Source organism: Ascaphus truei, chromosome 1, assembly GCF_040206685.1.
Source record: "Ascaphus truei isolate aAscTru1 chromosome 1, aAscTru1.hap1, whole genome shotgun sequence".
In the NCBI taxonomy this organism is placed as follows: domain Eukaryota; kingdom Metazoa; phylum Chordata; class Amphibia; order Anura; family Ascaphidae; genus Ascaphus; species Ascaphus truei.
The window spans coordinates 93,754,923-93,780,433 of record NC_134483.1 but is presented as its reverse complement, the minus strand read 5'-3'; the positions used below and the strand labels follow the sequence as shown (position 1 = coordinate 93,780,433).

Below are 25,511 nucleotides of genomic sequence, written 5' to 3'. Positions count from 1 at the left end.
GTAATGAAGCTGCTTTAATGTATTTTTATTAATATTGTGTGGTTGCAGGGGGCCCCCTGCTCCCACACACTATTATTAAAATGTACATTAATGCAGCTTCATTACCATAGCGGATAGCCGCTATGGTAATGAATTATTATTTATTGTTATCTGTTTTTTAATACTAGTGTAGATGTGCAGGGGGTCTCCTGAGCTGAACCCCATTGGTTTCAGGTCCGAGGACCCCCTACTTCAGGAGATGGGGTGCCGGTATCCCCTGCACTTTAAAGCTCACGCGTCACGTGACCAGGACATTGAAATTCTGCAGGGGATACCGGAACCCCATAACGGGGTCTATATCTCCTGAAGTAGGGGGTCCTCGGACCTGAAACCAATGCGGTTCAGCTCAGAAGACCCCGTGCTCATGTATACTACTATTAAAAATCATATTTGCCCAGCACGATCGCCTGTAAGAGCCGTGCATTGAGACGCAGCGTCTCCATGCAGTTCTTACAGGCTGCTTTGTTTATAATAGTTATCGTGCTAAATAACTTTTAGCACGATAATAGGGGGGAAAAAGGTGATCGTGCGCTATGACCCTTTTGGCCAAGGCCAGCCGTAAACGTGCCGAGCAGCCTCAGTGAATAGCACTTATGGCTTCAGCCTTTTGCGGCCGAGCGATATAACCCATTTTAGCGCTAGTTAACGTAGCTTAGTGAATCGGCCCCTCTGTGTCTTGCATCTTTAAAACAAATCTTTGAGTTGGCCCTAAAAAAATGATACACACAAAATGTACTCATCCTCCCCCTCTGACTACCGTCCTATCTCTCTTCTCCCATTTGCTTCCAAACTACTTGAGCAACTTGTATACAACTACCTGACTCACTTTCTCTCCTCCAACTCCCTGCTTGACTCTTTACAATCCGTTTCCGACCGCTACACTCCACAGAGACAGTACTAACAAAAGTGACCAATGACCTACTCACAGAAAAATCTAAGGGTAATTTCTCCATAATTCTCCCTAGATCTCCCTGATGCTTTTGACACTATTGAACAATTTCTCCAAAACATTCTCCACTCCATTGGACACCACGACGCAGCCTTCTCCTGGCTCACGTCCTACCTTTCCAACTAATCCTTCAGTATTTGCTTCTCTGGAGTCGCCTGCCCTTCACTCCCATTTTCTGTTGGAGTCCCAGAAGGCTGTCCTTGGCCTTCTGCTCTTCTCACTCTATGCCTCTTCTCTCGAAAACTAATACAATCTTTTGATTTTGTGTGTCATCTTTATGCAATGACACCCAAATCTATCTGTCCTCCCCTGACCTCTCCCCCTCTCTCATCCCGTGTCTCTCTGCAATCTCCTCCTGGATGTCTCACCGCTACCTGACGCTAAACATGTCCAAGACAGAATTAATATTATTTCCCCCTTCCACTGCTACACCAACACTCTCCGTCATTGTCAATAACAACACAATCTCAACACCTCAAGCCTGCATTCTAGGGGTCATCTTTGACTCTGATCTCTCCTTCTAACTCACATTCAGTCCCTCATGAAGTCCTGTCATATCTACATCGAAAAAATATCACCAGATGCACCCTTTTCTCACTCATGATGCAACTAAAATCCTAATCAACTCACTCATGTCCCGCCTTGATTACTGCAAACTACCTTCTCTTAGTTGGCATCACCTTCGTCTGCCTGTCCCAACTCTAATCCACCCAAAATGCTGCTGCCAGACTCATCTACCTCACTCACTTCACTTCTACTGCTCCACTACACATAACCCTACCCTGGCTTTCCACAGCCTCTAGAATTAAACGTAAAAACCTATTAATGACTTACAAAAGGTCTCAATGACCTGCCCCCCTTATATCTCAGCCCTCATCCCCAAATACATACCAAAACACCCCCTACCTTCTGCCCACGATATCCTCCTTTCACTCCCGCCTGCAAGACTTCTCCCATGATGACCCCTCTCTGTAAATCCCTACCACGCACCATCACTCTTCCCCAGCTTTCAGATGTTTAAAAACTCCCTGAAAATTCACCTTATTAAGAATGTCTACTTGCCATGCCTCTAACATCCAACTACCCTCCCCTTCCAATACCATTGGTACCAGCTTTGTGGCTGGATTAATCTCCACCCTATGTAACACCCCCCCCCCCCCCCCAAAAAAAATAATAATGGCTTCAGCTGTCAGACTGGACCATATTCTAACCTGAGCCACACCTTATCCTACAATAAGCAGCCACCTTACCTTTTTGTTTCAACATTGTCACCATTCCCTCTACATTGTTAACTCTCACGAGCAGGGCCCTTATTGCCTCTTTGTATTTGTTTGTGCTTGTGTGTCCTCACCTGTATGTAACTGTCTATGTAATATACATAACTCTGTACCCCATTGTACTGCACTGCGGAATATGTTGGTGCTTCACAAATAAACAATAATAATAAACACCAGCCAGTGATTATAACTGATGACACATAATCCTTATTGTCCCATTAAAATGGTAAAGAAAGCAGTCCCCTAGTTTGGAGTTAAGATCACCTAAAATCAAAATAACATGGCAGATCTGGCAAGGATCTTTGCCTTTTTGTTAATGGATTGAAAATGGGCTTGAATGTTGGAAAGTGGTTCCATCTTATTCAGTGGTACTGTGACAAAAGTTTTATCACCTGTTACATCATCTTATCATGGATTGTTTGTATATGACATACATCCCTTTAAACCTACAGAATGTGTTAAAATTATGTCTCTAATTAATTTCCCTCCATTTGGTTTGTATGCTTGTAATTTTTGTGTTGTAGGACAGTGTTTTAACATTTTAAGATAAAGAGTTTCAAGGGAGAATTTCTTTGGGAAGGATCTTTTAGAATTTAGATGTAGAAAGTTGCTCAATATATAGTGCATCATGTTCCTTTTGCAGTAGTGGGAGGCATTAACCCTCCTTCCCCTTCCTTCTAATAAACTGCTGATTAGTTTGCATAAAATGCTTGATGCTTATCAGATTCATCACAGTTCACAGGCACAAAAGCCTTTCATTCCTAATTTAAAACTTTGGATCAGAAGCTGCACAATAATGAGATTCATGCACTAGGTACACTTTTAGTGATTACATATACAAAGTGTTTCAGAATATTTATTAAATAAATGCCATAATATTTATAGAAACAAATAAAATATTAATGTACATACATGAATACTGTAAATATGGCATTTACAAAACGTATGTTGATTTAAATAAGATACTGTACACATGGTACAGTATGCTTTCACTTGTAAATTGTTGTAGTGTCATGCTACATACAACTACATTGGAGTGCACATAGTGACAATAAAATGCCAACAGATATATGCAACAAACCTAGAAATACAAACGTAATACATATCTCCAATAATATCATTAAACAAACATCATGAAGTTGCAGTCATCGCAATCAAGTACAGAAGAAACAAGTTTGAGTGTTTGCTATGTTTATTAAGCGAAATGCAATGGTTGAAGTGCATTAAGCCTGTCATTGTGAAATGCATTAAGAAAATACTGTAAAATAACCATTTACAGTATCTCCAAATGTATAGAGTTACATCATTATATTAGTGCCCCTGTTGCAAAACATGGGCAAAGACCAACACTAGACACTACACTGGTACAACACTTTACCAACATTGGTAAACAAAGAAATTATATTAAAGTGCAAAAATGTAAGCAATTGGATTTAATAAAATGTTTGCACTCGTATTGAAAAAGACAGCCCCTTATTTTGTATTTAATGGCTTATGATGTGCACACCCTTAAAGTTCACTTGCACCCAATGTACAGTCATCTTTCACTGGGCTCTGTATTGTCTGATCAGTGAGCACCTCTCTCCTTTCTGCTTCTGGAGGATATGATTTGCTGCAGATGACATCAGACGTGGATGCTGGAAAAATAGACTGCCAGCTAACGTGATTCTCCTCCCAGGGTCCCAGCCCAGACTCTCCATATAAAAGGCAGGCTGCCTCCCCTCCCTGGCTCACTCCCTGCCTGTTCGCAGCGCCTAGCGAAGTGGGGGAGGAATATTACCCAGGAAGACAGAAGAGGGGGGGAGTTTGCAAGGATGGCAACTCTTGTAGAACCGGGACCGGACATCGACCCATCAAAAAGCACCCTAAACCCACCTTCTACCTCCCCCAGCCTGTCCCACAGGTTTGCTGACAGTAAATTTTACCTGCTGGTGGTGATTGGAGAAATAGTGACAGAGGACCATTTGAGGTGTGCCATCGCTAATATAGAAAGAGGTAAGCAAGGACAAAAGAATAGGATGTTGGCAGGGATCGCTGCTATCTACATTACTGGGCTGCAGACATTGAGCTATTGTCACTGAGACCACAGGTTGTACAAGCTGTTGTTGCTTCTCTTCGTGATCTTTGCATTGAGGGAGAAAAATTGCATATGATTTGATGCTGCTGCAAATAAAACATAGCAAATGGAACAATGGTTTTGCTTTTTTACCAGATCAGATGTGTGCAATAACGGATCGTTGTAGAAAAAAATAATAATCTGTAGTGATCTTTTTGGGGGAACAAAGAAAGACAATCTGATGCAACCACTCCCTTTTTTTTCTGTAGAGAAAATGTGGTGGGCTGCAGATCTAACCAGTTGGCAAGGAAGCAGCCCATCCCTTTGCTGACACATAGTGCACAGACAGGAGGAATACAGCAATCAGTGTGGAATAAATACATTTTTATGGCATTGCAGAATAGCACTTAGAAAAAAACCCAACATATTTTTATGTTTTGGTGGAGGCAATTAATTCATATATGTATTAACACTATTTTAGCATTTTACTAAATTATTCCCGGTTGCTGATGCTGAATGAAGTCACCTTTTGAACGGAGATCGGAGTTATTATTCTTTAGACAGACGGTTTGCACTATTTTTGGCAATGTATACAATCTGTATTCATTTCGCAATGGGGATCTGGGATGGGCACACACATTCTGTAAGGCACTTGAAGCAGACAGAAACTTCCTGCCTGGATGCACAGATGCAGCTGCTTCTCTGCTGGGTGTGGAGGTGTGGGGCTGGATTCAGTGGTCTCGGTGCTGTCTCCTTGCCTTGCTGCGGGTGGTGCTCTCAGCTGAAGGACGCACAGAGCCCACACACAGGCAAGGAGAAGGCACCTTGTACCGTGCACACCCAATGCACACTCACCGCACCCCACCCCACTATGCTACTAGCAGCATCCACTTACTATCCTTACATTATATAGCTTATGTACGCAGTCCAGCTGCTAGAATGGTACAAGGACTTCACAGAGGTCACTCGTGATGCTATTTTCTCAGTCATTAATTTCCTCTTGTAATTTACATATCTAAGTCATTATAGGTACCACAAATACGTTTGATGACGTATATTGTATGAGCATGTATATTGATAATGGAACTGCATGCTGTTTTGATGTGTACAGTATATCTTATATACTCTTTATACTCTCTATATACACACAATATATAGTGTGTGTGTGTGTGTGTGTGTGTGTGTGTGTGTGTGTGTGTGTGTGTGTGTGTGTGTGTGTGTGTGTGTGTGTGTGTGTGTGTGTGTGTGTTTTGTGATTTTCCCCTGCTCTCACCAAATAAGTAGCATTATTATGTTTGCATCAATTCCTACAAGTAGATAAAATGCACAATAAAATGACAAATCGTTGCAGTGTTTGCACAGTTCCAGTCATTGTGCCTGTGTCATATGCATGCACACAATGCATTGATAATAAGCCCCTTGCAGCAGTGAGAAGCCCCTTGCAGCAGTGAGAAGCCCCCGGCAGTAGGGAGAAGCCCCTTTCAGCAGGGTTCTCTCGGTGCTGGCTGTGTCACTGATACTTGCACAGAGAGATGCCGGCTGGTGGTGGGCGTGGTGCAGTCCGCACTGCGGTCCCTACGGCAACGCACAGTGGACAAAGAGGCAGCAAATAAAAAAGCATCTGCTCTGTGCATGATGCTGGGAATTGTTGCTGTGTCAATTCCTGAGCAGAAATCTGCTTGTTCATGCACCTGCCTCTGAAACCATTTTGCATTGGTACATCAACCATTAGGATGCTGCAGCCGGTTTGCTTTTTTTTGTATGCTGAGATAAAGCTACATCTGGAGCATAAAGAAACATTGACATATTCATATTTTTCTGTTGAGTGACACAATCTTGCTGCAGAGTTAGCAGATATTCAGAACTGCAGTGAATGGCTGTACAGTACAATAAAAAGAAGAATAGCAGCAGACATTGGGAGACGCAAGAAGCAAGAAGCATTGGGAGACACAAATCCGAGTATTTCAATTTCATTTAATTGCCTTTCTATTCATTTAAACCACCGTCTAGATAAACATCTCAAGGTTCAAAAGTGTGCAGAAAACGACATGAAACTAAACCGCAATTAAAGTTATTTTGAACGGTGGTGATTATAATATCAATAACAAAAGGACACAAAGTAGTTGAATTTGGGGTTTTAAAAAAAAACAATTCTACGTGATGATTTCAGTGTAAGAGACGAGACCAGTGCTGCTAACATTACATGAAACTGACTTCGAATGAATGGGTCTGAATTTCGTTTCCCGCTGCTCTATATAGAGAGAAGTGGGGTAGCAGACAATGCCACCATTTCCATTCACTTGAGCGGATGTTGATGAATAATTACAGTACCAGTATGTGACCACACACCTCACTGTATTGAATGGGGGTCTATATGTCAGGCTTGAGTGGGCCGCTCCCTTCACACGTCAGCAGCTGGCTCTGAATTCTTACTGAACTCACATTCTGTTATAGTATTTGGAGGAATGAGTTGCACTTTCAATGTTAGCCTGCAGCCTGGCATTGCAGGTTTATACGACATAAAAGTAGAATAACGTTACATGTATCTCTTTTAAAGTTGAAAAGATACATAAGAATGTATTGCCTATTATAGCCTACTAGTTTAATACTGTTTTTACCTTGTCCCTAAGGAGGTAAAATAACTATTATTTATGTGTACCTGATGGTTTTCTTTAAGAGTGTGGTCTCACTTAGCAATGTACATTATGGTTATTGGTTGGTTAGGGGCTGTATTATGTAGCACCTTCTCTACCATGTGTTATGGACGGTAATGGCGGGACCAAAACGTCAGGACGTACTAACTATCTTGTACAAACTGTAATAACTATATTATAAGTAAAAAGTATAACAATACACTAAGAAGCTGAACTGAAAATGATTTAAGGTGTGCTGCTGTTTTCTTTATCGAGAAACTCCTGTGTGAGACATATGATGACAGCCCCGCCCTCACTTCCACTGAGTGCTGCAACTGCATAGAGCTTCACAAAATGGAGTCAAGGGAGGCACTCACTTCAAATAGTACAGAATCTAATGTCTAGACACAGAGAGCTGGAGATAAAATAAGCTCAGTACATATTTGCCCAGAGTGTCATGACTAGCATGGGGTATGTCAGCTTAATACAAATTAAGGTGTACGTTAGGTTAAGCTACAGTAAGTGAGGGGCTGTTTTGATTGGTACACTTGATCATTGGTGATTGGCTGATTCTGTTGCTGGATATGAGGGTAGAGGGCTTGTGCAGGTGCCTTAGGTGGGAAGTAAGCTCATTGGTCTGGGGTTTTGTGTGGCAAAGGTATAAATCGTTTGATTTTGGTGGAATACTCACTTTTTGGAACCTGCTCCTTCTCCCGTTCTACAGTAACTCCTTTATATGTTTTTCTTGTTTGTTTATTTGCAAATGTCATGTTTGTTTGCATTGAGAATTGTATCTGTTGTTTGACTATTGTGTTCTATACATTAGTTTAAAAATATTAAAGTTATTTATATATTTAAAAATATATTTATATATCACATTTTATAAAATGAGACAGGTGTGGTTATTTATACTAGTGTTGATATTCTTTGTCAGACTATGGGTTTTTTATTAATGTATTTAAGCTTTGGTTAACCTTAAAATGGTTTTGTGGGAGGTGGCTGCCAGCCTTAGCCTGGGAGGCTAGGGCGGTGGCTGCTGTCCTGTTATCAGTCATTATTTTATTATGGTTATTGGTTGGTTAATGGCTTCTTGGTTAGGAAGGCTGGAGGTTTGGTGTCAGTGTATATGGTCAAGTCTGGCAAGATGAGCTGTGTCTGGTATTTGTTATTATTTATATACTCCGGCGTTACCAACACATAATCGTTGTGTTTTTATTGTGTCAAGTCTTGTTATATTTATTTAATATAAGCACACCCTCGTGGTCAAGAGTAGAAACATCCATCCTCTTAGGGAATAGTAGTATAGTGTTTAGTGATGACTTACAGTGCCGGATTTACGCATAAGCTACAGTAACTAAGCTACAGCTTAGGGCCTCACAATATGAGGGGCCTCAAATAGACAAAAAATTAATGCATTTCAAGTGCTAAAGTCAGGTGATAAAGAAGATTCTTTACAAATATGGCGTTTTCGTTCAAATATCACCCTAAGCGTCATGTGCATTGAAAGTGACAAACTTCGTAGCTTATCATTTGAAGACATCATCAATGACTTTGCTCTCCAAAAATCACTAAAGAAAATGTTTTAATATTAAAATTAATGTGATGTGCAAACACTGTTCACTCCGTCATCTTTGTATATAACAATGCTAACACAATGCATTCATTCATTTTAGTTTCATGTTTATATTATTAATGGTCCCTTCAGTCAGAATAATAAATATATTTCTAATTTTTGGAGCCTCTTAAACTTGACCTAGCTTAGTGCCTCAGAAGGTCAAAGTCTGGCCCTGGATGACTACATCTGCTTCACATAGAGAAATTCCTAGGGCCTCATTCAGAGAGAGTTGATAAAAATTATCGCCAGGGCATTTAAAATGCCGTTTTTTGGGGTGTTGCTATCACGGTAATCAGAAAGGCTCGATTACCTGTGATAGCAAAATTCCCAAAACGGGCGAGTTGCTGCCAGCGAGAGCATCGAGCCTCTGAAAAGGCCTAAACCGGCGATTCATTTCTGCTGCAGAGAGAGCGGCTCTGAGAGAGCCGCCTCTCCCAGCTGAAATGTCGCCCGAAAATTATTTATTTAAATATACATTTCTTTCATAGTGTATATGTGCAGGGGGTCTCCGGAGCTGAACCGCATTGGTTTCAGGTCCAGGGACCCCCTGCTTCCCGAGATACAGGCCCCTTTATGGGGTGCCGGTATCTCCTATGCAAGGAAATGTCCCGGTCACGTGACGCGGGACATTTCAATGCAGAGGGATACCGGCACCCCATAACGGGGCCTGTATCTCGGGAAGCAGGGGGTCCCCGGACATAAAACCAACGTGGTTCAGCTCCGGAGACCCCCTGCACATATACACTATCAAAGAAATGTATATTACTAAATATTGTAATAAACATCAATACACGCCCCCCCCCCCCTCCGCTCAAACCCATACAGTACAGTAATGGGCAAAATAACTATTATCCAGATATGGATAATAGATTATTTGCCCATTATTAAACACTGCATTAGCATACAAAAATAAAGTAAATAAATACAGTTATACTTACAACAACAGCAGGTCCCTCTGTCCTCCGTAGCAAGAAAGCATATACAGTACATAATAATTGTAATTCATTGTACATTCTAATGGCCCCTAAGCCCTTAATCATCTTATCGTTTTCTAACCGCTATAGTCATTAAGGGGTTAACCCATCCTGACCCGATACAAACCCGGGAGGCCTAAGCACCCACCCCTGACTGACTATACCCACCCTGTACCCATTGAGTAGTATAGTGGTACATCATACCTATATAATAATAATATGGGCATGATAAGCCTCTATAGCACTCAATGGGCACCCTAATTACAATACATTTCACTAAATAAAAATAGTAGCTAGCGGGGAGAAGGAGTGGCTCAGTGAGTAAAAAACACTGACTGGCACTGAGAGTTTGAAGCAGCGGACCCTGGTTCAATTCCCAGTGTCGGCTCCTTGTGACCTTGGGCAAGTCACTTGATCTCCCTGTGCCTCAGGCGCCAAAAAATAGATTGTAAGCTCCACGGGGCAGAATGTCTCTGTAAAGCGCTGCGTACAACTAGCAGCACTATACAAGAACATGCTATTATTATTATTATGAATACAAGCAATAACAACATCAACAATTAATTAATTAAACCATTAACCAATCAATTAATTAATTAATTCCTAAACCAACTCAAAATGAATAGTAACACTAACCAATCAAAACAATTAATTACTACAACATTAATGAATTTAAACAGTAAAATACAAAGAAAGAAATTCTAACAATATCTGAAATAACCATAAAACGCATTAGCTAACATAATACAACATTAACTACAAACGAACACCAATCGCAAACATTTTATTACCATTAAGCATGAAAAAACAAACAATCACATCCACATAATAAACTGAAATGAAAAAAACAACAGCAATACCAAGCCAGAAATGCCCCCCAAATATTGTCATAATAATGTATTAATCTGTACCCTAAAGTGGTACAGATTAATATATTATCAGTCAATGTGCCTCCCCCAAAAAATAAAAAAACACATCCAATGAAGAAACCTGTAAAAAGAGACATTTACAAACATTCAATATATTACTTAGCATTAGAAGCGGTGGCCCTCCGACTCCCGGGGTAACAGGAAGCTCACGTACCTTGAAGCACTCCAACAGCATCCGATGCCATCCGCCATGAAGATCCGGATCAGGTACCCAAATCTTCTTTTTTCTTTCTTTAATCACCTTCTTCTATCTTCATCTGTAACCATTTCTTGATCTTCTTAATCTTCTATCTTCTTGTTGTAATCCAAAAAGCCCCATGGTTGATCCCAACTGATGTTGTCTCGTCGTCTTCTTGGGCTCAAATGAGGCGTCACAGCCTTAAATAGGGCTTGTGACGTCACATTTAGCCTCCAAATGGTTAACAGCCACCTGATTGGCTGTTAAAACCATGTTCTGACTTTATTTTTATTTTTTTGACATGACTTCACTTAAAGGGAATGATGGCAGCCAATCAGAATGGCTGTGCTTCATTTGCCTTTAAGATGACGTCACGAAGCCGGCGTCACATGGTATTTCAGCCAATCAGATCGTGGGAACCAATTCCACACTCTGATTGGCTGAAATACCTTGTGACACCGGCCATCTTGGATTTAGTGACGTCATTTTAAAGGGAATGATGCCAGCCAATCAGAATGGCTGTGCTTAATTTGCCTTTAAGATGACGTCACTAAATTCAAGATGGCCGGTGTCACAAGGTATTTCAGCCAATCAGAGTGTGGAATTGGTTCCCACGATCTGATTGGCTGAAATACCATGTGACGGCGCCTTCGTGATGTCATCTTAAAGGCAAATGAAGCACAGCCATTCTGATTGGCTGGCATCATTCCCTTTAGGTGACGTCATGTAAAAAAAAAAAATTAAAGTCGGAACATGGTTTTAACAGCCAATCAATCAGGTGGCTGTTAACAATTTGGAGGCTAAATGTGACGTCATAAGTCCTATTTAAGGCTGTGACGCCTCATTTGAGCCCAAGAAGACGACGAGACAACATCGGCTGGGATCTACCATGGGGCTTTTTGGATTACAACAAGAAGATAGAAGATTAAGAAGATCAAGAAATGGTTACAGATGAAGATAAAAGAAGGTGATTAAAGAAAGAAAAAAGAAGATTTGGGTACCTGATCCGGATCTTCATGGCGGATGGCATCGAATGCTGTTGGAGGGCTTCAAGGTACGTGAGCTTCCTGATACCCCGGGAGTCGGAGGGGCACTGCTTCTAATGGTAAGTAATATATTGAATGTTTGTAAATGTCTCTTTTTACAGGTTTCTTCATTGGATGTGTTTTTTGATTTTTCTGGGGAGGCACATTGACTGATAATATATTAATTTTAGGGTACAGATTAATACATTATTATGACAATATTTGGGGGGCATTTCTCGGTATTGCTGTTGCTTTTTTCCATTTCAGTTTATTATGTGGATGTGATTGTTTGTTTTTTCATGCTTAATGGTAATAAAATGTTTGTGATTAGTGTTCGTTTGTAGTTAATGTTGTATTATGTTAGCTAATGCGTTTTATGGTTATTTCAGATATTGTTAGAATTTCTTTCTATTTTACTATTTAAATTCATGAATGTTGTTGTAATTAATTGTTTTGCTTGGTTAGTGTTACTATTCATTTTGAGTTGGTTTAGGAATTAATTGGTTTGATTGGTTAATGGTTTAATTAATTAATTGTTGATGTTATTGCTTGTATTGATTGGATTTGCTGGCTACTGTTTTTATTTACTGAAGTGTGTTTTTTTGGAGTTTACTTATGTTTTATTATTGTGTGTCTTGTGTATTAATGTATTGTAATTAGGGTGCCCATTGAGTGCTATAGTGGCTTATCATGCCCATATTATTATTATATGGGTATGATGTACCACTATACTACTCAATGGGTACAGGGTGGGTATAGTCTGCCCGGGGTGGGTGCTTAGGCTTCACGGATGGGTGAAAGGAGTATTAGCCCTAAGGATGGGTGTCTAGACCTTGCGGGTGGGTAGCGGTTGGGTTAACCCCTTTATTACCTTAGCGGTATTAACCGCTAAGGTAATGAAGGGGTTAAGTCCCCCCCGCAAACCCCCCGCAAGGCCTAAACAGCTACTAAGGGCCAAATTCCCCCTTCACCCACCCTCGCTAGCCACAGTAAGCCTGGCACGGGTGTTTAACCCCTTCATTGCCTTAGCGGTTAGCCGCTAAGGTAATGAAGTTGCTGTAAATGCATTTTTCCTGCATCGGATGCATGCCGGGGGGGCTCCGGAGCTGCTATTAATGGCTATCAGCTCCGGAGACCCCCGGCATCAATCCGAGACAGGAAAAGGGCCTGATTTTTTCTATGTCCCGACACATCGCAGCTCATCGAGGCAATCTCCCCACCAATTTACCTAAATTTTGAGGTGAATTGGATTTGGGGAGAAGATTGCCTTTTAGGGCTGCGATAGGCCGCGACAGCTGACTTGCGGGTATCTGAATCACGCGAGTTTATGATCCTTCCGAAAATGGTCGATAAGCGGCTGATCGCCGCTCAATTGGCGATTTTCTTTTGTTGATAAAATTTTGCTTCGATACAGGCCATTATCGAGCACTTATCGAGGCTTACTGAATACGAGTAGCCATTTTGGTCGATAAGTGCTCGATAAGGGCCTTATTGAGGCTTTCTGAATGAGGCCCCTAGGGTTTAAAGGGGAAATGCTTCTAAGGACCTTTATTTTTTAACGTTCAACTTAATGAGGATTTTTATTTCTGGCTGCTCCCTTTTTGTCTAATGTCACTGTGTGTTTAGCACGTCCTTGTACAGTTCCACCTTCCTATCTACCATTAACTTTATTGGTCCTCTGATAAGAGCAAGGTGGGGTAAGGGTAACGAAAATACTTGATTGATAAACACTTCCCAGTTCAGAGGTCCCTATGAAATTAAATTGACCCGACTGTGTTTGATTGCATCTTTAAGGGAACCTCTAGATTTATAGGAGTACAAGCTCTGTGACTCAGTGCAGTGGTCCTATGACTTGAAACCCAATCAAGTGGAGGGATATGCTGGGTTTAATCTTATTTACTTGTAGTGAAAAAAAAAAAAAGGCAAAACTACAACATATAGTTTTTAACAGTCTGCTCACATAGTCGCTTGTCGCAATTCACAAATGTAGAAGGTACTGATGAAATAGCCCGTTAGCTGCTCCCCCTTTTTGTGCGCGTCTGATTCAGGACAATGGCAGCATCTCCTTGCACAGCATTGTGTATGCCCAACAGCAATGCGCCTGTGAGTGAAACATCAGCTACATCTGTATTCCAAACCAGTGATCACCATAGACATTAGAAGTAGCTCACAAAACCCTTCTGATTTCTAAATTAGTTATACAAATTTACTGATACACAGAGCTAAGTAATTATGGTGGTTCTCCACATTACTGATAGTAGTATTACGGGTAGTAGTTTGTGATTAAAGAAAACATATACTGTATATGGAGATGGGAGAATTTTGGGGACGAATTTGGATCCGCAGTGGATCGGCCGGTCCCTTAAATCAACAGATTTCAGTGGATCAATCTCAAAAAAGGAAATTCAGTTTTTGCTGATTCATCATCATTATTATTATTGCCAATGCACGGAGCGGATTCCGGAATCCATTGACGGGTTTGTAGAATCCAATCCACAGATTCAGCAATCCGTTACGGATCGTATTCTACAAGGCCGTCAACGGATGGTATCCTATGGCGGTTTTTGAAGAATCTGTGCGGATTCAAATCGACCAAATCCATTTGCGGATTTTACACCACGAAACAGATTTTTTGGGGGAAAATACAAGAAAATCCGGGAAACATATGGGCAGATTCGCCCATCTCTATATATTTATATATATATATATATATATATATATATATATATATAAAATGTTTGCAGTAAAAGTTATTTTTGTAGCAGAGTAGCGTTCCTTGTGGCCCCTGTGACAGCTAAAGGGTTAGTTAGATTATTCCTATTAGAAGCATGGCTCTTCACATATGACCTTTGTACAGTGCCTCATCCTTTTTCTTTTAGACAATGCCAATTGATTTTCCCTTCACCTCTGTATGTCATTCTAACTGATTGAGCCACATTTAAAAGCATAGTGTTGGTCATGCATATTTTATCTCTGCAAAGAAATGTTCACCAATGCAGGTGGGGAGTGACCTAGTTATGGATTCACACATTGGTTAGGAGGCTGCTGCATTTTGGATAAGTGCAAGGCTTTGCAGCTCCGGAGAAATAAATAGCCACAAAATGCTGCTAAGTATAACCGTTCTGTCATATGAAGGGCACGGGTTGAATTTCTCAGGCCATCATCTATTCTAATGGATAAACTGAGCACAAGGTATCTACTGTAAAGCAATGATTCTCCAACCTTCCCTTATTGCGGACAATTTCAATGTCAATACCTATGTTAATTGACCGTTTATTAATAGTCTATGCACATGTTGTGTAATGGACCAAGGCCTGAAAAGCAGACTGTCATAAATCTTCCACCAGCACTGATCTGCTGTCAGAGATAGAAGAGCCCACAGGCTATATAGAGATCTGCCTGAAATTAATCCTAAAGGGACCCCTGATGCTCCAAGAACAAGTTATATCTAAAATATATTGTGTCAATAAGTACTGTATAACTAATAGATATGATGAGATGGTCATGTGAATTAAAATAAAACCCTAATAATGTCCGAGATTTTCTAAAGAAGAAATATAGAATACCCTATTTATTGGTTGATTGATTGATATTGTATTCATCTAATTGTAACAAAAGTTTTTACGGTGTTTAGCATTTGTAAGTAAGTGTGTTTATAATTGCACCACCTGGAGCTAGAGTATTGTTTTGTTAGAATTACTTGACTTACCTTTCAGAATGAATTAGCCTAACCGTTATGATGTTTGGAGATAAAGGTCTGTGGGGGTCATGCACTAAGCTCTGTTAAGTTGTTTTTAGAGCGCAAATTGCTCTTAGAACGTGATGTTGCGCTGAACACGATGCACTAAACAACGCAAACAGGCACTTTGCGCTCTAAAACTGACTTTTTCAGGAAATTTTTCTAAGTCCAACTTTGCTCGTTCGTTACCCTGTTTGTGTTAAATTCTGCCCTTAAGTGGGATGCACTAAGCTACGTAACCTTAGCGTACGCGAAAGTTGCGTTCAACAGAACACGTCAGCTCAAGGTAGACGCAAAAAAAGCTGGACTTTGAAACATTTCTTGCTTTACATTTTTGCATGCGCAACACCCATACAACAGGCCGGCGGGTGTCCCCGGCTGACCCCGCAGGGATCCCGAGGGAGGCCGGGCGTCGCGCGGGTGTCCCCGGCTGACCCCACGGCCGTCCCGGGTCCCCGCAGGAGTCCCGGGGTACCCGCGGGCCTGCGGTACCAATGTTGTGCCTACAAAAATACTAAACATTATTTCTAACTAAATACACCGCCCTAACACATACAGTACAATAATGTGCAAAATAACTATTATCCAGATATGGATAATAGATTATTTGCCCAATATTAAACACTGCATTAGCATACCTAAATAAAGACAGTAGCCAGCTAATCCAATGAATACAAGCAGTAACAACATCAACAATGAATTAATTAAACCATTAACCAATGAAAAACCAATTAATTCCTAAACCAACTCAAAATGAATAGTAACATTAACCAATCAAACCAATAAATTACTACAACATTAATGAATGTAAACATTAAAAGACAAAGAAATAAATTCAAACAATATCTGAAATAACCATAAAACGCATTAGCTAACATAATACAACATTAACTACAAACGAACACCAATCGCAAACATTTTATTACCATTAAGCAGGAAAAAAACAAACAATCACATCCACATAAGAAATTGAAATTAAAAAAACCAACAGCAATACCAAGCCACAAATGCCCCCCAAATATTTTCATAATAATGTATTCATCTGTACCCTAAAGTAGTACAGATTAATATATTATCAGTCAATGTGCCTCCCCCAAAAAAATCAAAAAACACATCCAATGAAGAAACCTGTAAAAAGAGACATTTACAAACATTCAATATATTACTTACCATTAGAAGCGTGGCCCTCCGACTCCCAGGGTAACAGGAAGCTCACGTACCTTGAAGGCCTCCAACAGCATCCGATGCCATCCGCCATGAAGATCCGTATCAGGTACCCAAATCTTCTTTTTTCTTTCTTTAATCACCTTCTTCTATCTTTATCTGTCACCATTTATTGATCTTCTTAATCTTCTATCTGAATCTGTCAATCCAAAAAAACCCCATGGTAAATCCCAACCGATGTTGTCTCGTCGTCTTCTTGGGCTCAAATGAGGCGTCTCAGCCTTAAATAGGGCTTGTGACGTCACATTTAGCCTCAAAATGGTTAACAGCCACCTGATTGGCTGTTCAAACCATGTTCCGACTTAAATTTTTTTTTTTACATGACGTCACTTAAAGGGAATGATGCCAGCCAATCAGAATGGCTGTACTTCATTTGCCTTTAAGATGACGTGACGAAGCCGGCGTCACATGGTATTTCAGCCAATCAGATCGTGGGAACCAATTCCACACTCTGATTGGCTGAAATACCATGTGACGCCGGCCATCTTGGATTTAGTGAAGTCATCTTAAAGGCAAATGAAGTACAGCCATTCTGATAGGCTGGCATCAATCCCTTTAAGTGACGTCATGTAAAAAAAAATTTAAGTCGGAACATGGTTTGAACAGCCAATCAGGTGGCTGTTAACCATTTTGAGGCTAAATGTGACGTCACAAGCCCTATTTAAGGCCGTGACGCCTCATTTGAGCCCAAGAAGCCGACAAGACAACATCGGTTGGGATTTACCATGAGGTTTTTTTGCATTGACAGATGAAGATAGAAGATAAAGAAGATCAAGAAATGGTGACAGATGAAGATAGAAGAAGGTGATTAAAGAAAGAAAAAAGAAGATTTGGGTACCTGATCCGGATCTTCATGGCGGATGGCATCGGATGCTGTTGGAGGCCTTCAAGGTACGTGAGCTTCGTGTTATCCCAGGAGTCTGAGGGCCACCGCTTCTAATGGTAAGTATTATATTGAATGTTTGTAAATGTCTCTTTTTACAGGTTTCTTCATTGGATGTGTTTTTTGATTTTTTGGGGGAGGCACATTGACTGATAATATATTAATCTGTACCACTTTAGGGTACAGATTAATACACTATTATGACAATATTTGGGGGGCCTTTGTGGCTTGGTATTGCTGTTGGTTTTTTTAATTTCAATTTCTTATGTGGATGTGATTGTTTGTTTTTTTCCTGCTTAATGGTAATAAAATGTTTGCGATTGGTGTTCGTTTGTAGTTAATGGTGTATTATGTTAGCTAATGCGTTTTATGGTTATTTCAGATATTGTTTGAATTTATTTCTTTGTCTTTTAATGTTTACATTCATTAATGTTGTAGTAATTCATTGGTTTGATTGGTTAGTGTTACTATTCATTTTGAGTTGGTTTAGGAATTAATTGGTTTCATTGGTTAATGGTTTAATTAATTAATTGTTGATGTTGTTACTGCTTGTATTCATTGGATTAGCTGGCTACTGTTTTTATTTACTTTATTTAGGTATGCTAATGCAGTGTTTAATAATGGGCAAATAATCTATTATCCATATCTGGATAATAGTAATTTTGCACATTATTGTACTGTATGTGTTAGGGCGGAGGGGGGAGCGGGGCCGTGTATTGATATTTGTTAAATCTTTTTTTAATATACATGTATTTCATAGTGTAGATGTGCAGGGGGTCTCCGGAGCTGAACCGCATTGGTTTCAGGTCCGAGGACACCCTACTTCAGGAGATACAGGCCCCGTTATGGGGTGCCGGTATCCCCTGGACTTTCAAGCGTCCGGGACATTGAAATTCTGCAGGGGATACCGGCACCCCATAACGGGGCCTGTATCTCCTGAAGTAGGGGGTCCTCGGACCTGAAACGATTGCTGTTCAGATCCGGAGACCCCCTGCTCATGTACACTATTATTCAAATGTATTTATTTAGTGTACGATCGCCAGTAACAGCCTTGCATGGAGATGGCAAATCTCCATGCAAATGTTACATGCGGCTTTTTTTTCTAGCAGCTAGCGTACGTGAAGTTTAAGAACGCTGGCAGGGGGGGAAAAGCAGCACGTACGCTGTGGGTGTTTTGAGCACGTACGTTAAAAAATGGGCTCAAGGCCTTAGTTAATCGCGTCCCCGGCCTCACATTTGAATGGACGTGCTTTTTTTGAACATCAGAATGCAAACACATTGAGCTTATTGCATAGCCACCTGTGTTTCCTACACTTTGATAATGAATTTGATGAATATTCATTGATATTGTATATTGAATTTTCACCAAATACTTTTTCCAGGCGATCAGGGTTTATCATAAACAAAATTGATAATAAAGACTTTATGGCACTTATAATAAACATCTATTTGGTAGTTTAAGGCATTGTATTTCATTTGGAAAATGTACAAAGTAACTGTCACTACCAAGGATCTTCATAACTACAGATGCCTGTGTACTGTGATACTTTCACAAGGCAAGCAAGACTAGCAAAAGACCAATATTAATTACTCTGATAATCTTCTTCAAAATACATGAATCCGGGGGCGCGCGCGTGATGTCAGCGCGGATGCACACTTTCTAAGGCCTCGGGCATGGTCAGCGCTTATGCGCTGACCCGTGCTGATGTGCGCTGCTGCTCGGCAGTGAGCCCCTGCAGCCGCAATGAGAGCGGCTTTAGCAGGGGCTCGCTTACGCTTCCGCAAGCGCGCGGAAGCGTAAGTCTTAGCAAAAATTTTAATTCAAGCGCTCAAGGGAGCGCAGGGCCGGTCACGTGAGCGGTTCGCCCAATGAGGGCACACCAGCTCCGTGACGTCACAGGCCCCCTCCCCGACACGCCCCCGGACGACGCGCAGACCAAGACCAGGAAAGCGCCCGCTTTCCCTCAGCCTCCGCGTGCCTCAGCACGGCTGCAGTCCTATGGAAGAAGCCTAAGGCCTCGCACATGGTCAAAAAGACCGTGCTGAGGCGTGCTGAGCCGTGCTGAGGGGAAACATTATCCCTATCAGCGCGGCTTTAGACGGCGCTTCCGCACGCTTCCACAGGCGTGCAGAAGCGTGTGGAAATGCAGGAGACAGGCAAGGTTAAATTTTGCCGCTCATGCAAGCGCAGGGCCGGTCACGTGACTGCCAGAAGCCAATGGCAGTCCGTGACGTCGGCACAGTGATGTGGCGCGCTAGCCCCGCCTCCAGACCCGCCTCCCGAAAGCCTCCCACCCGGCACACAAGCGCGCTCGGTGACGCTCATGCAGGGACAAGTAAAATCTCCTGCTTGAGCAGGAGAGCATGAGCATCAGCGCTGCCCAGCACCGCTCCCTGCACCATGTCCCAGGACTAAGGAAGCTCCATGCACTCCGCCGATAGAATTCAATTTACCCCCCCGATCGGCACAGGATATCATATTGGCCCACGGGACAAAGCGGAGGACGGGGGAACTGGCAGGGATGCCCATTAAGAAAGATCTGAAGCCGGAACCCCAGATCTCTCCCGCCCCAGCCGCGGACAGGCGGCAGTGGAGAAAGGAAAGAAAAACAAAGATAGCGCCGTGGTGAGCACGCGGCGACTAGCTTCAATAAAGAAGGAGAGGCAAGCTGCAGGAACAGAGGGGGACACCTCAGAGAGAAGAGCAACGTTGTGAAACTCAGCAGAGAGAGACACAGCAGGAAAAGAGCCAGAGGTGAGAGCTTCCACTGGAAAGTAAAATAGCATGGCAGAGGGAGACACAGTGATCACAAAGCAGGACCTCCAGAACATGCTTAAAGAAATGCAAGCTGGCTTCCAGTCAGCCCTGGATAGAACTGTAAAGGAATTTAAAGCAGAAGTCTCTTTACTGGCTAAAAGAACTACGGATCTGAAAAATAAGACGGAAGTTGCCTTAAAAAAACAGGTAAACACTGACGATGAGGTCCTGCATCTCAACGAAGCGATAAGAGACGGTATGGACGACCTGGAGAACAGGGATCGAAGAAAAAATGTACGAATTCGCCATATCCCTGAGACGGTGTCCACGGAGGCTCTCCTGCCATATCTTAAGAGACTTTTTATGTCAGTTGACTCGGAACTACAAGATGGCGCCCTTCTGATGAATAGAGCTCACAGAGCCTTGGGTCTGAGATTTCATGACCCCAAAAGATGCAGAGATGTGGTTCTGAGGCTTCATCAATATGCAACCAAGGAGAAGATTATAAAAGGCTGCAGAAATAGAGGCTTAATTGAATTCAAATTTGACTCTATCCAGATATTTCAGGACCTCTCCAGGTTGACAATAGACAGGTGGAGAGGACTGCGACCGGTGAAAGAGGTACTCTAGGAAAAGCGGATTCGCAATCGATGGGCCTTCCCGTTCCGTCTTATAGTTAATCATGACGGTAGATCTTGCTCCGTAACCCTGAGGAATTTACATCCTTTCTATCTGCGTTGAATATGGCTCCCAGGGATGGATCGGGTGAGCAGCGAAGATCTCGGGACGATAACACGGAGGATGATCGTTCGGCAGAGGGAGCAATAGCCTGGAGAGGAAAAAGCTAAGTTCGACTACATTCTTGAGGGAGTCCCGCTGAACACCCTGCTGCTCATCAACATTTTTGGAAGACTCAACAAGAGTCCACCGTTGTTTCCCTGACCGACTATTCGGCAACCCACAGCGACCCAGAGAAGTCTACATCTGACCTGGAGCCATGTTTGTTTCCCCTGTGCCTTTCCCCCTGTTTTCCTTTACACTCCTTATACTCTATTGCAGGGACTGTTTTATCTGGAGTCTGCTGCCCATCCCTTGGGTGCCAGTCTGTCACGGCTGATTGATGGAGGAAACCGTTGATCGAGCGGATAGAGGGCCCTGGTGACGTTTAGGGGGCCTTGGCTCAAAGGCTAAGAATGTCCTTTGTGTCTATAAAAAAAAAACATTCCTTAAGTTTCATTGAAGGTCAAGAGTAGTTTTTGCTCAAAAACTAACTAACGCTTATAGACTTTGAACATTTAATGATAAAATACAAAACCTGTGTTATATTTCTACCTGGGAAGCTTACCCCTATAAGTATACTCTAACACAAAAAGTTTTATATGTTTATCTGTTTCACGGTTGTAAGGAATTGTTGTGTTTAGTGAGGTTACTTTTCCTCTCTTCATAAAATATATACTCTAAGCAAGCTACGGTGAGGGAGCGATCAGGGGAGAGAGTAGAAAGAGGTGGGGTGGGTGGGAGACCTGCATGTCTAACGTCAGGTCACCCCCAGTAGGGCCATATGCCCGCCAGGCCACGTAGGGTCTGGCCGCAAAACTGGGATGAGTGGCTGGTTACATTCATCTTACTTGTACAGTTGAATTCTTGTTTCTTTTGTTTTTTACCAAGTTTCCGGAGGGGGCTGTTTTTTATTATCCCCACCTGTTTACTACAATCATTAAAGTTTTTTGTTAATAATAATAATAATAATAATAATAGCATGTTCTTGTATAGCGCTGCTTGTTTTGCGTAGCGCTTTACAGAGGCATTTTGCAGGCACAGGTCCCTGACCTTTGGAGCATACAATCTATGTTTTTGGTGCCTGAGGCACAGAGAGATAAAGTGACTTGCCCAAGGTCACAAGGAGCCGACACCAGGAATTGAACCAGGTTCCCCTGCTTCAAACAAGAGAGAGAGACACATTGGAAATGACTAGTCAAGCGCCATTGAAGTTAGTACCCCTGAATGTTAAAGGTCTTAACAGTAAGCGTAGATTGGCACTTAAAGAATTCAGGAACTTGAAAGCAGATATTGTCTTTCTGCAAGAGACACACTTTGACACCCTGGAGCCCACAAACACCTTCAGCGGGACATATCCTATAGCATTTTACTCGTCTTTTACAAGCAAAAAACGGGGGGGCCGCGATTCTGATAAAACAGGGTATTCATTCCAGGCTTTAGAGGTTAGGAGAGACCAAAGAGGGAGATCCCTCGTGGTTCATGGGCTTCTCTCAGGCCAACAGATTACGTTAGTGAATATTTACTTGCCCAACGAGAGACAAATTGATTTTCTAAGGGAAACAGTGGAATCTATGGGAGATAGCCGAGATCAGCTTCTGATCCTGGGAGGTGACTTTAATATGGTACCAGATCCAGATATGGACAAGTCCACTAACTCAAAGCAATCACATTCTGCAATGACATATAGTGTGGCTAAGAAAATTAGACTGCTACTTAAAGAATGTGGGATGCCTGGCCTAGCTCACAAAAAGGGAAGAGGGATTATTCTTTTTATTCGCCCCCACACAATTCGTACTCCAGAATTTACAATATATTTGTATTCCCAAATGTTTTGGAAGTATTGATACATTCCGATATAGGGCCTATCACGTGGTCAGACCATGTCCCAGTGGCGATTTTGTTTGATCCCCCATTTGCCAGGACTCAATCATACCATTGGAGGATGAATGACTCATTATTGAACTACCCAGAGATTAGTTCACAAATTGGAGACTCGCTTAAAAACTATTTTCATATTAATAAAGGGTCTGTAGAATCAACAGCAATACTATGGGAGGCTCATAAGGCCACGATCAGAGGACAGCTTATCTCTATAGCGTCACACAAAAAGAGAATTAAAAAAAATATATATATATATAAAAAAAAATTGTAACACTCAGATAAAAAATCCGTCGAGGAAAATTTATAAAATCCTGAGCCAGGCAAGAGGGGAACTTAAAAGGTTGCAATTAGAGGACGTGGAGAAGGCCCTTAAGTGGACTAAACAGACGTATTATGATAAGGGAGACAAGGCGTACCATTTACTGGCAAATAAACGTAGAGGGATCAGGTCGAGAACTTTGGTCCCCGCTATTAGAATAAAAGGAGGAGAAGTGACTTACAAACCCTCTAAGATAGCAGAGGAATTTGCTAAATTCTACACGGAACTCTATGACCTAGACAACTCGACCCCAAATGCTAAAGTTCCGGACCCGACCAAGATTGAGGACTACCTTACAGGTTGCAATCTCCCAAAACTGACAGAGGAAGATCATAAAATTTTAAATGCAAAAATAACCCAGATTGAGCTAGTAAGGGTGGTTAGAGCATTGAAGCCAGCAAAGGCACCTGGTCCAGACAGTTTCTCAAATCTGTACTATAAAAATGTTATAGGAATTCTAGGACCATGTTTATTGGACTTATTTAACGATTTTATTAGCAGAACACAAATCCCCCACAAATGACGAAAGCCAATAAAATGGTGATCCCTTAGGAGGGTAAGGACCCTTTATGTTGTGGTGGCTACAGATCAATTTCGTTGCTTAATACAGATCTGAAAATTTCTAGTAAAATCCTGGCTAAAAGGCTGAACCCAATACTGCACCGACACACTTTATTCGAGCAAATACCCGGTATGTACCTGGCAGATACCTGGAATGCGCCGCTCCTCACCTCTGACAAGCCCCGTTGCATTTGCCTTCCCAGCCTGGGTTCATGCCTGGCTGATGGGCGGCTGATTTGTTAAATGATAATGATTAGGATTTAATAGGCTGCAATGCTTCGCGTGTCTACCAGATGGCATAAATTCATGAATTGTAATGCAGTTTATATATATATACTGTGCAGTATTGCAGCCAGCTTGAATAAAATGCTTCAATCCCTGCCTGGAAAATACCTCGATGCACTCGGGCAGAAAACAGTCACAAACCTCAATACACCCGGGTATACCCGAATTCGTGGGACTAGCCGAGCTCGAATAAAGTGTGTCGCCAGTGTACTTCCTAGATTAATCCACTATGACCAGGTAGGCTTTGTGAGCAAAGCCAGGCTTCGGACAACACAAGAAAAATTATTAGTGTGATTGACCAGATACATAAAACTAAAGCGAAAGCAGTATTGTTGAGCCTGGATGTGGAGAAGGCGTTCAACAGGATAAGATGGAATTTTCTGGATAAAACGCTAGAGGCATTTGGATTTTCAGGCCTTTTTTTTTTACAAGAGTCCGTGCCCTTTATCAGACGCCAACAGCCACTCTGAAGATCCCAGGGGTTGAGAGGAATCTAATAACAATTAAGTACAGGACTAGGCAGGGGTGCCCCATCTCTCCTCTTCTTTTTGCCTTAACAATCGAACCCCTAGCAACTACAATCAGAGCTTCCCCAAATATACAAGAGATCAAAATAAATGATGAGTGTTATAAAATTTCACTTTTTGCGGATGATATTATTCTCACTATATCTAACCCTTTGACATCTCTCCCGAATTTACAATCCGCTCTCCGGTGGTTTGGAGAGTTGTCTGGGTATAAAGTCAATGTGGGAAAGTCAGAAGCGCTAAACTTAACAGAAAAGGAGGTTGAGGTTCTTAAACGACATTTCAATTATAAGTGGAAAAAGACTGTCACGGGGACTCCAGGAGCAGGTAGGACCTCGGTGGACAGAACAGCAGGGGAGGCAAGGATTGTTGGGGTCACGGGCTGAGGTCGGTTGCAAGTGGCATGCAGGATTGTCAGGGTCATAGGCAGGATTCGGTGGCAGACGGCCAGCAGGATCGTCAGGGTCCAGGCAGAGGTCGCCGGCAGGAACAGGGCAGGGGAGCAGGAACTGAGACTAGGGACTCACAAGCAGGAAACGAACGGGGACAAGCCAGAACACTAGCAAGGGCCTTTAATATGAATCAGGACTCCACAAGGAGCAGAAACATAGGCATAAGGAGTCAGGACACAAAACAAAGGCAAGGGAGGAACAGGAAACTATGAGGACAGGAGCACCAAGAGGAGACAGACAGACAGAGGAACCCCAGAGCAGACAGAAACAGCAGCACACCCGGTGGACAGACAAGGAACAGAAGGGGAGAGGGAGAACTAGGAAGACTGACAAAGACCCTAGGTACCTAGGGATATACCTTACCATAGACTACAACTCACTATATAAATACAATTATCCTGAGCTTTTTTCTAGGATAAGAAAAGAT

General features: G+C 42.0%; 1 protein-coding gene across 1 annotated transcript in view; it reads left to right on the top strand.

Moving 5' to 3' along the window:
* Window positions 1-3,924: 3,924 nt before the first annotated feature.
* Window positions 3,925-25,511, top strand: part of MAP1B (microtubule associated protein 1B) — a 102,035-nt gene continuing 80,448 nt past the window's right edge. Inside the window, exon 1 of the mRNA XM_075591945.1 lies at window positions 3,925-4,260. Coding sequence (XP_075448060.1) covers window positions 4,080-4,260 — 181 coding nt within the window. The 5' untranslated portion in view covers window positions 3,925-4,079. The remainder of the gene's footprint in view (window positions 4,261-25,511) is intronic.